This window comes from Emydura macquarii, unplaced genomic scaffold, assembly GCF_026122565.2.
Source record: "Emydura macquarii macquarii isolate MOO-44397 ecotype Brisbane River unplaced genomic scaffold, CSIRO-AGI_Emac_v2 contig_3044, whole genome shotgun sequence".
NCBI lineage: Eukaryota > Metazoa > Chordata > Testudines > Chelidae > Emydura > Emydura macquarii.
The window spans coordinates 4,055,712-4,071,433 of record NW_027133181.1 but is presented as its reverse complement, the minus strand read 5'-3'; the positions used below and the strand labels follow the sequence as shown (position 1 = coordinate 4,071,433).

Below are 15,722 nucleotides of genomic sequence, written 5' to 3'. Positions count from 1 at the left end.
TATTTTAACAAAAAAATACAGCTGTCTTCAACTAGATCTTTATAAATACTTCAGAAAAGGGAAAAAATAATAAATACAGGATTGGGCCAAGTAATATAAAATAGTCATCTCTACATATACTTTTCATCTCTGATTCTATCTGTTTTTCTTCATGCACCTTTTTTTTTTTTCATTTTAGCTGAATGGACACCAAAGCTAGGCACATAGTGAAAAATCTTTTGTACAAGATTATACAAATGTAATGACATTTTTTTTCAAATTTTTAAAATAATTAAGATTTGCACATGACACGAATAAACCCTTCATTTAGATTTGTGTGTGTTTACAACCTAACAAATGGTATTCCAGGCAACTTTACAAAAGTTTAACTAGCCTACATTTTGACATAATACACCAATCATAATCAAAGAGATTTCTTGGTCAATCTGCACAAGGAAAGGTAAAGCTTTAAAAAAAAAATCAGTGAATGGTTCCATACCAACAAAACACAAGGGGTGAGTTTGGGTTGTTACTGCTATACTTAGGACTCCTTTCTTGCTGAGCGCTAAGTCTGGCGTGAAACTAACTTTACAAGCTTTCTTGTAATTAGGGGATTGGGAAAAGCGCCTTTTTTATTTGGTTCAGCATAACGTGGAACATTAGAAAGCTTATTAACCTAAACGTGTGGGGAGTAAAACAGATAAGGCATTATTTCTGCACAACACTAGCATTCATAATAGTGCAAATGAATCAGGTACCTCTTTCAAAATGGTGTGAGGTTAAAACGTTTGCTTAAAATCAAATTTAATTTTTTTCCTTCTATGGCTTGACAAACAATTCCCTATATGAAAACCTCCTTATCGTAAGTAATTAACTTACCCTCATCTGGAAATGTTGCTGACTTTAAAAATGACATCAACTGTACTTCCTATCCAATAAAAAGTTTCTTCTTTTTAATCAAACAAGAACTTTAATATTTTAAGTCATGTCAAGAGTGAATGTCTGTATGACTCAGATCCTCCATTCCTCATTTGACATGTGCAACAACCAGATAATCTGGCCAACAACGATGAGATGAATCTGGTTTCTCAGGAGCAGCAACATTTAACAACAAAATATCTTTTCAATACCTACATTTCCCCTTCCCAAGATTATTCCATTAAGTGTCAACAGATTAAGACTTAATTTAGATTTAAAAAGTAGAACAAATGATAGGGAAGCATTTGTGTGAAGTATTTAGTTATTTGATAGCTTGCATAGCAAGATGGAACATCAATAAACCTATTTTGTCAACTGAATCCTCTGGAAGACTTAAACTTAATAGCAAAGTTCTAACTATTCTTTCCTTGCCCCAATGAAAAGGGAATTTTAAAATGTATTATGTAATTGAATAATGATAGCAGTAGGTTGGGGGAAAGAAAAAGAGATTCTTCCATCTGCCCATATTTCTAAACTCATTGCTGCTTAAACTTTCTTTCAACTATTTCATGCCTGACTTACATTTATGCAGAATTCCAAAAATAAAAATGTCTGGCTCTTACCTATCCATTGTTATGATACATATGCACTTTATATAATGCACAAACAAAACAGTCTCTTCATGTACTATTAATGTTATTGCTGATAGCTTACTCACTAGTTATTGCCATTTGCAGTTATTTAAAAACAAGTTGTCATCAGAATGTGAGCTCCCTCTCTCATCAAATCTAGTCCACAATAGAATGAAATCATTTTATCTTGATCTGAATGTAAAGAGCTAATCACAATTTACTGCCTTTCCTTTTTATTCTATTTAAAAATATATATATATATTTGTCCTTTTTTTTAAAGTAACGCTTTAGTGTCAGAAGCTTGGATTTCCCAATACATACCATTAGTGCATTAGTGGTTGGCGTTGGGAGAGCCTGCTGACTAATGTCCTTAAGTTAGTCATACCCACTTGAATTGTTGTAATCTTGGAGGACAGGTGACTGGCTAATGCTAAAGCTGCTTTGTAGATTGTTCCAGAGAATACAGTAGGCCATAAATATGCCCCTTTCTCAGAACTGGACAGACTACCTTCAAAATGTGTTCTTTCCCCAGAACTGAAGAGCTTAGGAATATGGCTCTATGCTCATATTGGGTGTTTTTACGCTGTTCTGTTGCACCATTAGGCAGCTGCAGCTCTGACCTGTCCCCTTCATTTTTCTCCAGTAAGTGTGTGGTTAAAACTGACTACCTGTTGGTTGTATTTACATGTAAACCCTGGAGTTATGGAAGGTTTAGAGCTGCCATTTATACAGAACTCCAATGCAACAAAAACATTCTGCAGGCACATATAACTTAAAGACCTGCCACAGTTCAAGGAAAGAGAGCATTTGTAATGGGTTAGTAATGCTTGATGGTTAAATAACCATGTTTGATATAGTACACACTAGTTAAATTAACAGCTTGTGCTTTTGGGGCGGGAGGGGAAAAAATCTTGTCAGTGCTGTTTTGCTAGAGAGAGATACGGATGCAACCCCCCCCGCCCCCAACGTATTTAATGAATTCTTTTAGTGTTCCATCAGAGATTCCCTTTTAGTAGTGATGTCATTTTCTGTTTCCTCAAGAAAGCTGCAAATAAAGAAGGTTCAAATTTATCACAGAAATAGATTCTACGGACCTAGGGCAAGGGGCAAAATCATAGTGTTAAGTGCACATAAACATGTTTATACAGCTCAGGGGCTAACTGGTTATCTGTCATCTGTAGCCATGTCTAAAACTCCACCTTCCCCTCCTCACATCAATAAATAATGCAGAATGGGTTTGCAGGGAGTGCCTCTACTGATAGTGGTGCTGAAGATGTGTATTACTGTCCAGTCAAGAGGCCAGGATACTTCTCCTAATAAGGTCCGTCCTCCTGTTGATAGTGCTGTTTGGACTAAGCCGTTGCTGTCTGCATTTTTTCTCAGCCACTTCAGTTTCTGAGTCACTCATTTCAGCATCGGGGGCATACCCATCATTCTCGCTGTCTGTCTTTAGTTTGCTTTTTGCCCTGTCTTTAGACAAAACTCTACCCATACCCAAGTACGGACAGTTAGAGTTCTGGTGGCAGGTCTCCTCCTGGATCTCTCCCTGGTGTTGTCTCTCCCCCTTCTTTGGAATTCGGAATCCGCCCCAGTTTTTCACTGGGCTTGTGGGTGTAGTAGGCACTTTAGCTGCAGTCTGGTTATAGTTTATTTTGATGAGGGATCCATTGTATTTAGGTATTATATCCCTCCGTGTACCAGGTGTTGACCTTCCACCTGGATGGTTCACAGCCCTTTTGTTTTCTGATTGCCTGTGAGACACTTCTGTGGATGTCAGTGGCTTGTGGCTCTGCTTGGAAGGCTTTTCCTTCAGTTCTGCCTTCATTACCTCATAATGGGAACGATTGTCTCTTCTATTCCTGTGGTCTGGCATAACTATTCCATTTCTCTGTTGTGCTGATACAATTCGTGCTTCTGCAAAGGCCTTTTCAAAATTTAAAAAGCTACCTGTAGTCACAATACCTTCCCTTTGGCTGGGTTGCTTTAGCAGGGATTTGCTGTCATTCCCAGCGCTGTTCCTTACTCTGTCTCTCTTGTGTGATTTTTTCATTGTGTGTGTCCGAGAAGTGCCCATTTGCTTCCTGAAGAAAGCAGAATGCCACTTCAAATCCTCTATTTTGGGAGCATCAGGACCCAAAGGTGGACTGTTGAACAATACCATGTTTTCTACTGAGGTGGAGGAAGAAGGCACACCTAAAAGCAACACAGAAAAATTACTTCACAGTTGAGCCATGGCAAATCACTTCTCTGATATAACAAATTCTTTTACCTCCTAAACTTCCTCTTTTAAATTTTATTTTTCCTGTCTTCAACTTCTTTTAATTATGCTGGAGCATGAACAGCATTTAGTGGCTTTCATAACACTCATCATCTGACAGTGATCAGCCTTCAGCAACTTTTCTACTTACTGTAGGTCTAATTCTACTTAAATGCAACTTCTATATTGCTATAGATACTATAGTTAGTGTATCACACAGATTTTAAGGCCAGAAGGAGCCATTGTGATTGCCTAGTCTGATATCTTGCATATCAGGACTTCCCTGTATTAATTCCTGTTTTAAGTCCAAGAGTTGTACTTGAACTAGAACACATCTTCTAGAAAAACATCCAATCTTGATTTAAACTCCTTGGAAAAAAGCAACCTCACTTAGATGGACAATCTACCACATATGTCATCATGCATGGTTCTACTAGCTGATTGTACCATCTGACTAATGATTAAATACTTAAGGATAATCTACTTAACCTTTTTATTGTAGCATTTTCCTGCGGGAGAAGCAATTATTTTCAGTCAGCAGTAAATGGGTGGGAATGATTTTTCAACTTCATTTTGCTGCCCCATCAGAATTCATACCTTTAAAACCACTGACTAACTGACTCATTCAGAAGGACTGTTATCTCTATGAGCCACTTTTGGAATAATAGAAAGTGCCCTTCCTTTTGACAGTTCACAGCAGCATGCTTGGTCTTAAACAGGATGTGCTGAAATGCAGACCTTTCAATTTTCAACTGATTTTAATAGAAAACAATAGGTTTACAATGCTTCTAGCTGGGACCCAAAAGGTGAGTTCATCTTGATAGTTGTTGTACAAAGGGTTTAAGCAGGGAAGGAAAGAAAGTGAAACACTTGACAGGCAAATATAAGGAACAGGGATGTGATTTTTCTCTTATTACATATATGAAATTTTTTTTCTTTGAGGAATGAATACAAATACATTTAGAAAATACCATGACAGACACAGAACTATAATTGTCCCTTTCCTATTCTAAGCCTGGCAATTCAGAAAATAATCCATAATATACAAGAGAAAACAACCAAATCAAATCAAATTAAAATCTCTTTAAGAACTGATTTTTTACCAATAACTCATTTTCCTTGTAACATCTTTAAAGGGACTGAAATGTAATCGATTTAAAACACTGACTACACCTGCTGCTGGGTCCCTATTGCTAATATTTGTGATTTTAGCCACATACCTGTTTTTAAAAATGTTCTCTCTCCCCTATTTCAGAGACCAGTATAAACAACATGAAAAAAGACTAAACCTAAACATGTAGTGGAGGAAAAAGTGAAGTTGACTCCACAGAAAGTGCTGTCAAAAGTACTAAGTAAACAAACTGGGACAAAAATGTAGATCCAAGTTACAGTGATTTTAGATGTTTGTAGTTTTAAAGGTCAAACATTATCAGAGAAGTGTGATTTCAGTGTGAACCATAACAATATAAGGGTTTGACACACAATGTGCTTCAAACCATGACCTGAAAAGAACACCTCTAGGAACCCTCTCCAGCCTCCTCCAGATCACCAACCCCCGAGTTAGAAAAATATTGCAATGTGGCCCCTTATGCAAAAAGGTTGGATGCCCCTGCTTTAGAATATACTGGCTCTGGTTCATTTTTCCTGGTGCACTAAACAAGAATATAGGGAAGGGTAAGCTTCAAAACAGTAAGTAGACCATAGCCAAACCATTCTGTGCTTGCATGTGATAATGAAGTCTGTAAAACATACCTGAACCTCTTTCTTGCTCGATAAGCTTTGTATAGAGATTGAATATCTGTTCCTGGACTTTGCACACCGATCTCTTAATCTTTTCTCTTCGGGTCACCATGTAAGTCAGATTCCGAACCTAGAAAACACAAATTATATGGTCACTGAATTTCATGATGATAAAACTATAAAATCTGCCAGGCTGGCCTGAAGAATCAATATCCAGGATCCAGATGGTCTCATGCTCCTCAGCCAACAAGCTATAAAGGCAATGCATCACTCCTGAGTGTCCTTCTCCAGCACTGAACCTTGGCTGCAACCCTGTTGAATTTGGAGGTGGAAGTAAAAGGAGAAATAAGGAGGGATCTTTGAGAACCATCCCCACATCTCCTGCTACTGGATACACACATATATATAAAGACCTTTTTAATTACACTTAATAGCTTATATGATCAAAATTTGAGGTGTAGTAACAGCGTCTTTCTTGAATCTTCCATTTTAGTCTCACTTAGGTCAAGTAATTCATGTACAGGGGCTCCGATGTATGCAACCATATGACAGACATAGCGTGACTATTATTTGTTCACTAAATTCTGTATAGAACAGTTACTTACCCTACAGTAACTGGTTCTTCAAAATGTTGTAGTCAGTGTGGATCCCACTACAAGAGCGCATGTATCTCATGCATATGAGTGGATTTTTTTTTCACTAGCAGTGCCCATCAGAGCTGCACATGCACTCTGTACTTCCTTGTGTGTCTGTCCATGCAAGGACATAGAGTGGGGTTGCCTGTGACCATCCCTCATTTCCCTCACAATTCAAAGCCTGGGATAGCTGAGGACTCAGAAAAATGAGGCTGGAAGACCAGGTATAGGATCCACATTGATTACATCATCTCAAAGACCACAATTACTGTAAATAGCTGTTGTAGTCAGTGTGGATCCCACAATAGGTAATTGGCAAGCAGTATACTCCAAGGATGGTGTGACTGAGGAGTTTCACCTGCAGTCAATCAACTAGAGACTCTGGTACTGCTCTCCTGAACTTGGCAGCCAATTTGGCTGCCACGTCAAGGCAATGTTTTAAGACAGCAGGTCTCCACATAGCTGGCTAGCAGATCTGAGACTGGCACATTTCTGAACAGGCAAACAATGCAGCCAGTAACTTAATGGAGTTTTCATTGACTTTCAGAGGGAGACACTAACCAGCCATCTGACAGTAGGTGGAAATGCACTGTGTGATCCACTTAGTGAGTCTCTGTAACAAGATGGCTCACAGAGAAGGATAAGCATATTGACATTCCTTGAAATGTGATTCCCTCAGCCAGAAGACATGCCTACTGTGTCAATTCTTCAGGAGGAATATCTATCATAAGATGGCTTGAAGCCCCTGGGTTTTGAGTCCTCCATTACAGAAGCCCTGGATAAAAAGGTCTGACCAGAGAAGTTCAGTCCAGACAGCTGGTGAGCTATTCATGTTGGTGAAAACAGAAGATCAGACATGGTTCCGATGATTTGCAGGAGATTTTGAAGAAGTTTAGCCTGAACTAAGACCTAGTCAGTAGAAGGCTTGCTGGGTGCAACCTTGCTGCCATGGGACAGTAAAGTGGAACTGAAGGAGGCTGTGGAAGCATGAGGTGGAACACGCTGCACACACTGCACAGAGAGACACTGCAGTCAAAAGAAAATTTGATCGCATGGGCATGAGTGCCTGCAGTGGGGTCCATGCTGACACATTCAAAGAATGTATTCTTAAATATAAATTATTTTCTGATTTCTGTGGTGGAGGGCTTTTTCTTGATTTTGTTGTTGATTGGGACAGTCACAAAAAAAGATTAAAATAGAAAGTTCCCCATTAGAGGTCTGCTTGCGCCTAATTTTTAGGCCACCTAGACCCAAGCCAACTTGACCCTGAACCTGAGTCTGCGCCACTGTCACCAGCCTGTGGAACTGGCTCTCCTCTTCCTACCATGGGGTTGGCATGATGGCAGGTGTGTGCCCTGTGCCTGCTGTCCACCAGCCCCTGCTGCGCTGTGTGGGCTGCAGAATAAGAGGCACACGCCCACTCCACACTGTACACAGCACAAAGAGGTGGCAGCAGCCAGTAGGCGCAGGCCCCAGCTGCCACCACTCATATTCCACACAGGAAGATGGATGTGAGACGAACCAACACGACCTGAGCCCAAGAGCAGTTGGTACCTAACCCAGCAGCCCCAACACTTGTAGTCAGGAGTCAGGTCCCGATGGGATGCAGGGCTCTATACCCCATCATCACAGTTAAATGAATGATCTTTCGGTGGAACTCAAACGTCTTATCTATATTATAACAACATTATACATTATCATTAATAATATATGAAATACTAAATTATAGTAAATAAAAGTATAACATATAAAATATATTAATATGTATATATTATATTATATATTTTATTAATAATTTTCATATATTTTTAATATAATATGATATATTAATATATTAAAATAAAATATATAACATTTTTATGTAAGTCAAATATATATGTCATATATATTTAGCTGATGAAGTATATATGGATTTCTGTAAGGCTTTTGATTCACTATAGCATGACATATTGACTAAAAGGTTAACACTGTACAAAATCAATATGGCACGTTAAATAGATTAAAAACTGGCTAACTGATCTCAAAAGGTAATTGTTAATGGAGAATCATCCATGAGTGGTTGTTTCTAGTAGGATCCCACACAAATAGGTTCTCATTCCAGTGCTAATCAATACTTTATCAGCGATCTCCTATAAAATCATGTTCATAGATTTTAAGACCAGAAAGGACCATTATCATTTTAGTCAGCCCTCCTGTATAACACAGGCCACAGAATTTCATCCAATTACCCCTATATTGAGCCCCATTTGCAGATGACAGATATGTAAATAATGATGAAGACAAGGCACCTATGCACAGCTAGATCACTTGGTAAACTGGGTAAAAACATGCATTTTAATACAGCCAAAATCAAGGTTATGTCTAGGAACAAAGAGCATAGGTCATATTTACAGTATAACAGACTGTATCCTGAAAAGTGCTGATTCTGAAAAGGACTTAGAAGTGACTAGACTGAACATGAGCTACCAGTCGAATGTTTCTGGTTAAGAGGGCTTATGTGATCTTTAGATGTATAAATAGGAATGTCAAGTTATAGGAGGGAGGCACTATTACTTGAGTAACCATTGCTGGAATAATACTTCCTGACTATTAAAAGAATGTTGAAAAACTGGAAAGGGTGTAGAACGTGACACAAGAATAATATTTGAAGTCTGGAGAAGACACAGAGACCTAAAGGAGCTCAACTTATTTAGCTCATCAAAGAGGTTAAGAGGAGACTAGTACACTTAAGTGCCTATGGAGACAGAAGAATTCTGATATTACAGATGTCTTTAATGTAGCACAAAATATGAAAGACACACACTGATGGGAAGTTGAAGCTAGAAAAATTAAAATGGAAATAAGGTGTAAATGTTTACTAACAAGAGTAATTAGCCCTTAGCGAGTTTTATGAATGGATGGGATAGATTCCATCACCTGAGATCTTTAAATCAAGACAATGTCTTTCTAAAATGTATGCTCTAGTTCAACCACAAGTTTTTTGGACCTGATAAAGGAACCACTGGGTCTGGTTGTATGGCCTGTGTTATACAGGAGGCATACTATATAATCATAATGGTCACTTCTGGCCTTAAAAAAAAAATCTCTCACTCTCTGCCAGATTATCTAAGAGCAAAGGTTCAATTTCAGATCCTTGTTAAGGAAGATGTACTAAGGATAAAACATCAAGCTGAGACCATTCAAATTACACTTTTAACATTCAAAACCCAACTCAGTGGAACATCTCTGTCTACTAAGACTATTATGCACATATTCTGGTGAAAGGCTGACCTCACGCTGTTCTATTATCAAAGGAAAAACAAGCAAGCTCCAAATCAAAGACACAAGGAAAGACTGATTGGTTTTTTTGTTTGTCTAAAAAATGTGAATCAGCAGCACAAGCTAATTGCTTGCAATACTAAAAACGTAGGTGGCTGCAGTACAGCCCACAGCCATCAATGTCACCAACAAAGAAGTGCAGTCCACAAAGGGTACACCTACACAGCAGTTGAGAGCGAGCCTCCCAGCCCGGGTAGACAGACTTGTGCTAAAAATAGCAATGTGGATTTGGTGGCTCCGTGGAGACTCAGGCTAGCCACCCGAGCTCAGACCCAGGGGGTCAGGTGGGTTGAGAGCCTGAGATGCCACCCAAGCCACAACATCCACACTGCTAGTTTTAGTATGCTAGCTGGAGGTGAGTTAGTGCGTGACTGTCTACCTGCACTGAGAGGCTTGCTCCTAGCTACAGTGTAGACATAGGGTTAGACAAGAGCGCAAGGGTCATCTAGCCTAACATACCCAAAGCTGTTCAGGTTGAGACTGGGCATAAAATGCCAAGAGCTGTCACCTCTGCGGGCTGATCCTCTTTTCAAAAGAAGATAGCTGCAACCTGTTCTGCGCTATACAAATTCAGTTGCAATCTTCTGAGTCCTGGCAAGTGGACAACATGGCCCTGGGTTGGAACAAAATTTGGTTGCCCGCATCCTATGACAATAACCAACGGAATATATTATCACTAATTTAGGTTGTGAAATCTGCTAACTGAACACAGCACAATTCCCTTCACAAGCATAAGCTTGCTCTGGCTTACCCTCTCCAGATCCTGCCGGAGGTGTGTGAAGAGCTGCAGTCTCCTGAACAGAACATCCTGCTCCCGCTTGGCCAGATTGTCCTCTTCGTCTTTCTTTGGGGTGATCAAGGGCTTGTTGAAATTGACTTTCCTCTTAAGCTTCCAGTACTGGTACAGGAACTCCACCAGCTCTTCAGGCAGCCGCAGGGCCTTGGCCACTTCCAAGACATTGACAAATGTGTAGAACTCATCCTCCAGTTGCTGGAGCTTCTGCTTGCGGATGCTGACCCTGTGGGCTTCCTCCTGGTTTTGATCAAGACTGTGGAAGGGCTCTATGTGGGCACAAGGGGAGCTGTCCTCCATCCCATTCTCATTTTCCTGGCTGGTGTTTTCACTGAGGTTTTCGTCATCCCGTTTCTTGGTGGAGCTGTGCGTGGGGCAGTATGACTTGAACTTGACCTCATCGTTCTCTGCCAGGATGGTCTTCATCTCCAAGCCACGGTCAAATGCACATGTGACATGAAAGGCTGTTCGGCAGTTTTTCACTGAACACTGCAGAAGAATTTTAAAAAATAAACATGCTTTAAATAAAAAATGACACACGCTACACAAAATACCTGTACAGCCATGACTACGTTGAGATCAATACTACACAAATGCAACTATGGTACAATACACCACAGTACTGGGTTTTGTTTCTAAGCTAAGTACTTTCTCACTATTAGGTTTGCAATTTAATGCTATCAGTTCAGGCAGCAATCTAGTCATCTAGCAGACATGAGCGATTAACTTCTCCCTGCCCCTATCATGCCATTCAATATGAGCAACTCCACAAAAGGAGGTTTCTCATGGTCACTGGATCCAGTCACTTAAAGCAATATCCCGCAAGGCAAAACGATCCCCTTCAGCTATGCTAGCACTCCAGAGAGGAAAAAACCCTGTGGCTCCAGGCCAGTCTGATACTTCAATTAAAATCTCTCGCAGCACCTGGAACTGTGCAATCCAAATGGCAAGGGTCGGGTGGGATTTTTTTCTTTTATCATCAATGTAGAATGTCACATGTTATATTACTGGCATTCACTACTTCACTCACTATTGCTCTTCTACTTCACATGAGAAAAAACTACAATTCGCTTCTTTTGTCATCTCCCAAGGTCTCCCACTGAACCCAGCCATCATGGAGCTAAGAAGTTTTACCATTTCATTTTAACTGTAACTAATTTTCTTTTGCAAAGTGTTTAATAGCAAACAGCCGTAACTTAAAAGAAATAAAATTTTAAAAATCCCCTTGAACCCTTGTCCCCAACAGAGAAATAAATTAAAAGTGGAAATGAATGGCACAGACATTAACTGTGACAGGGCTAAACTATACTTAACCCAAGTGATCTAACCTTAAAGAGAAATGCATTGCAGCAGGATATTTATACAGTGCTTTGTAACAAAGCCAAGTATCTGTCTCCTCTGGGTTTTCCTGCTCAGGTTGACTCAGCAGCCAGATGTCACATAAATGTACACTACAGAGTTTAAACTGCAGAGGTTTCAGATAAATGTTCTTTAATAAAAATCAATACTTAGAAGGGATATGAAAAATGGTGAAACTCTCTTTGTCCTTTTCCCTCCTTCAAATAAATGCTTTGTGGACAAACAGGGCAACAGTAGCATAGTTGGATATTAAACAACAGAAAAGAAATGCTTTTTGCAGTGAGCTCCATGCTACTATGATTTCTAATCTTTTGCTTATATCAAAAGTAAAGTTCTGTTGAGTGGCGAGGAAAGCTTGTCTCATCTGAAGGAAATATGCTGAATTTGGAAGAAAATGCAGTTTTGCTTTTCCCAGCTTGCAGCAACTACTTTCTGCCCATCCCCATGCTCATCCACTAGCTCGCTTTTTTAAATTAGTGTTAACATCTCATAATATAAAACATCTCTGGAGTGCAACTGCCTCTTCTCCCTCAACTCATTCAGTTGATTATCATCTTTTTTATTACACACTTTGTAAATTCTCTATTTTTCCTACTATATAGAAGTTTCACAGCACACGTTTTATGTATTTACAGGCCATGAAAACACTCTCTCATTCATGTTTCTTGTCTCAAAAAGACCCCATAATAGTCCTTGGTGATGTCACAGAAAACTGAAACCAAGTGTATTTCTCCAAATGATCTTTCTGAATGTGTAACTGTCTGAAGTGGCAGCTGTACAGCATACATATCATCCTATTCTGTTTACTCTACTCGAGTAGACAGAGAGGTTTTCAGAGCAAGAATGTAAAAATGTATACCAAAAAAATCTGTATTTAGTGTGAAACTACTGCAGTTTCCTCAAACAAGTATTGGGGACAAAATAGTTTGATTTCTCCATTATGTAAGTGTTTCCGAGGGGGGGGGGGAGAGGGAGACAGGACTTTGTGGAAAGATTAACTTTCTTTACTTTGTATGTATTATTTCATATCTTCACTGAAGTAGGAACAGTAAACAAGTCTTCTGACAGACTGAAAGGTTTCACTGGAATAGCTGCTGAACGGCTATTTTATAACTTCCCAGCATACACCATCAATGGCTCAGGAAGAGAGGAACAAGGGAGGGAGTGGCATGAACCAGTGATCTGAACTCAGACCTGGTAGCTTTACTTTTCATCTTTGAAGCACTTTGCTGTGTATGTCTCTTTATCAGATAGCAGTACCCTGCTTACAATTAGGTAACCTATCCTTATTTTCTCCAGCGAAAGGAGGACACCACATACTCTTAAAATGCATTCAAACACGCTTGTGGCCCTTCTCACAGGAGATTTAAGATTCATATCTAATATGTACTGTAGATCTCTACATATTCTTAAACTGCTTTCAGAATTAACACCCCTTAACATAATATCTATATATCCTCTTTTATCCCGAAGGATCCCATATTGCTTTATAAATTTCACAAACTGATATATACACAAGGAATCTCTTCACCCACTCCTGAAATGCAGTTAACTCGGAGGCAGATCAATCCTGTTGTTTAACACCGCAGAACATTTTACAATAAGTGAAGAATCCATATCCCATTGTAACTTCAGAGAGAAATTAATTAGGAAACATATTACCCACATTGGAATTTTGCCACGAATGCAATTGGTGGTAAGAAACAGGACATTGGTGCTCTTGCTTTAGTGCTGGATACATAGCCACAGATTAATTCTTTACAGTACATGGAGATAGTTATTTCCTTGAGCACTCTGGGCCTGATCCTCCCACTGCCTTGCACCTTGTGCAGTCAATTTACACCTCTGCTAAGTGAGAGTAAACATCAGAATGTTAGTGTTTGACAGCTACTATACAAATGTGTAAATGATTCTATAAGGTGCAAGGCAATGGGAAAGTCAGGGCCAGAAGCTTTGATTCTAGAGAATACAAAATATCTGCAAAGCTTGCCACCTCTTAAATCTGCCCAACTTATGGCTTTTCATTACCAACTGAAAAAGGCACTTGTATTTCTTCTGTTTGTGGCTCATGACTCATTTGCATTTTGTAGCAGATTCTAAGCATGCAAACTGTTCCTTTCCTACTTACTCTGGAGCTCAATGGCAGAGATGCTCATCACAGAACTAACAAGACCAACAAATGAAAACACCTGATATTTATCAAATCAAGAGGACTGTGGTAGCATTACTCCTCCTTACCAACAACAGCAGACATTACCAGTTAACTTTAATTTCTAGTAGACACATGGGCCAAAAAGTTTAAAGTTGGGTGGTGTATGAAATTGGACACCTAAGTTCATATTTAGTCACCTGATTCATAGCTTTATTATGAAAGGTGCTGAGCATTCTCATGCCTATTGACTTCAGTGAGAGCTGCGGGTGCTTAGCATCTCTGAAAATCAAGCTGCTCATCAGAGGGAAGATTTTCAAGGGGAATTGGGTGTCAAACTTCTCTTTGAGCCTTTGACAATCACTTTGGAAGTACGTGCAGGTAAATTTTAGCACGCAGTTTTTGGCTTCCAAGTTTGAATATTTTGACCACAGCAAATTACTGATTTTTACAAATTAACGAGTAAATGAACAACTGCTACTTAAAAAGCAAGGAGAATGCAGCACAAAATGTATTTTGTTCATTTAACAAGTATAGTCAAAAGTGTCATTATTTGTATTTTAGTGCACTGAGAAACATATCTCAGTATATATGCTGTAAAAGCGAGGAAGCCTTAAGCCATGAGATTTCCCTATAATATCTGCTATTAAAACTGCTGAGATGTAGAAAGAGACCATAATTTTTCTGTGTGAACTATGTGAAGTGAATCAGGGAGGTTTTACAGAATGCATATTTACATCTATAACAAACACGCTCATGTTAGTTTATTACCTGTATGGATGCCCCAATCTTCTCATTGCAAAGGCTGCACACTAATGCCCATCTACTGCTGGGAATGTGAGAGACCTTGGTTATGGGCTCCATCTTTTCTGGGCTGCCAATACTCACCTAAGCATCGGAATGAAAAACATACAGGGAAAAATAAGCAGTAAGTATGGGAAACAGGAAAGCATTTACGTGTCTAAACCCCAGACTTAGGCACCTTAGCTTTGGCTCCACTGTAATCCACAGAACTCCCACTAAACCATGTAGCACCTAAACTCACTCCGCACCTAAGTTTTTCAGGGTAAGAGTTCTGTACGTGCCTGTATTTCTGCCTCTACACATGTACAGTGCTACCTCACTCTAGGCATCCAGATACCTATCTGCCACCAAAGCCACAGAGTGACCCACGAACCCAGGGAAGATAGGCATTTGTATGCAAGGCCAAATCAGGTAAGCATGCTTAGCATACACCCCTCTGGTCAGCATCTCCCACTGGCTAGCTTAGGTGTCTCCCCACCTAGCATGTTGACTTTTGTGATCCCCATTCATTGTACATGGAAACTAGACACCTAACTCAGGCTGTTGTTCCAGGATTTTCTGGGCACTTAAAATTAGGTGGCAGGACACTCAGCATTGCAATGCTTAAGTCCATTTGTAGATTCCACCCCAAGCAAAAAGGAAAGTACAACCTTCCAAGAGGAATCTGCTTCATTGCCTAGTAACATGCCAAATTAACATGTCCAGGTTCTTCAGTATACAGTGAAAAATCCAGTTTCAAAACCATTTCGTCCCCAAAAAAATGAATCAGCTATGAAACAAACCATCAGTTTCAGTGATTTTAAAGGATGAATATTTTGAATGCCAGAACTCTCAAGAATTACCACTGTTAATCCAAACACTTCCTTACCCAGGTTCTGAGTTTCCATCTACAAACAGTGCTTGCCTTGTGTGCTCACTAAATTAGCTTTCCCAGCAGTTGTCCTTTTTTAGATGTATGAGCCATTTGTATTGTAGTTCACTGAGCTAATGTAATTACCTTTTTCTTATAGATCATGTATTATCCTGCCAGACGCTGTGTCCTCGATGTTTAACTGAAAATGAATGTTTCCCTGTTTTTATCTTTTATTTCTTTCTATTTTCCAACAACAAATGCTGCATGGATGTTACAGTCATTATA

General features: G+C 39.4%; 1 protein-coding gene across 2 annotated transcripts in view; it reads right to left on the bottom strand.

The window, feature by feature from the left end:
• Nucleotides 1-1,022: 1,022 nt before the first annotated feature.
• JADE1 (jade family PHD finger 1) overlaps nt 1,023-15,722 on the bottom strand; it is a 28,607-nt gene continuing 13,907 nt past the window's right edge. For both annotated transcript variants that reach the window (XM_067530182.1, XM_067530180.1), the window contains exons 6-9: nt 14,552-14,668; nt 10,231-10,761; nt 5,539-5,656; nt 1,023-3,722 (exon numbers count right to left, since the gene is read on the bottom strand). In XM_067530182.1, the coding sequence (XP_067386283.1) occupies nt 2,821-3,722; nt 5,539-5,656; nt 10,231-10,761; nt 14,552-14,668 (1,668 nt within the window). In that variant the 3' untranslated portion in view covers nt 1,023-2,820. The remainder of the gene's footprint in view (nt 3,723-5,538; nt 5,657-10,230; nt 10,762-14,551; nt 14,669-15,722) is intronic.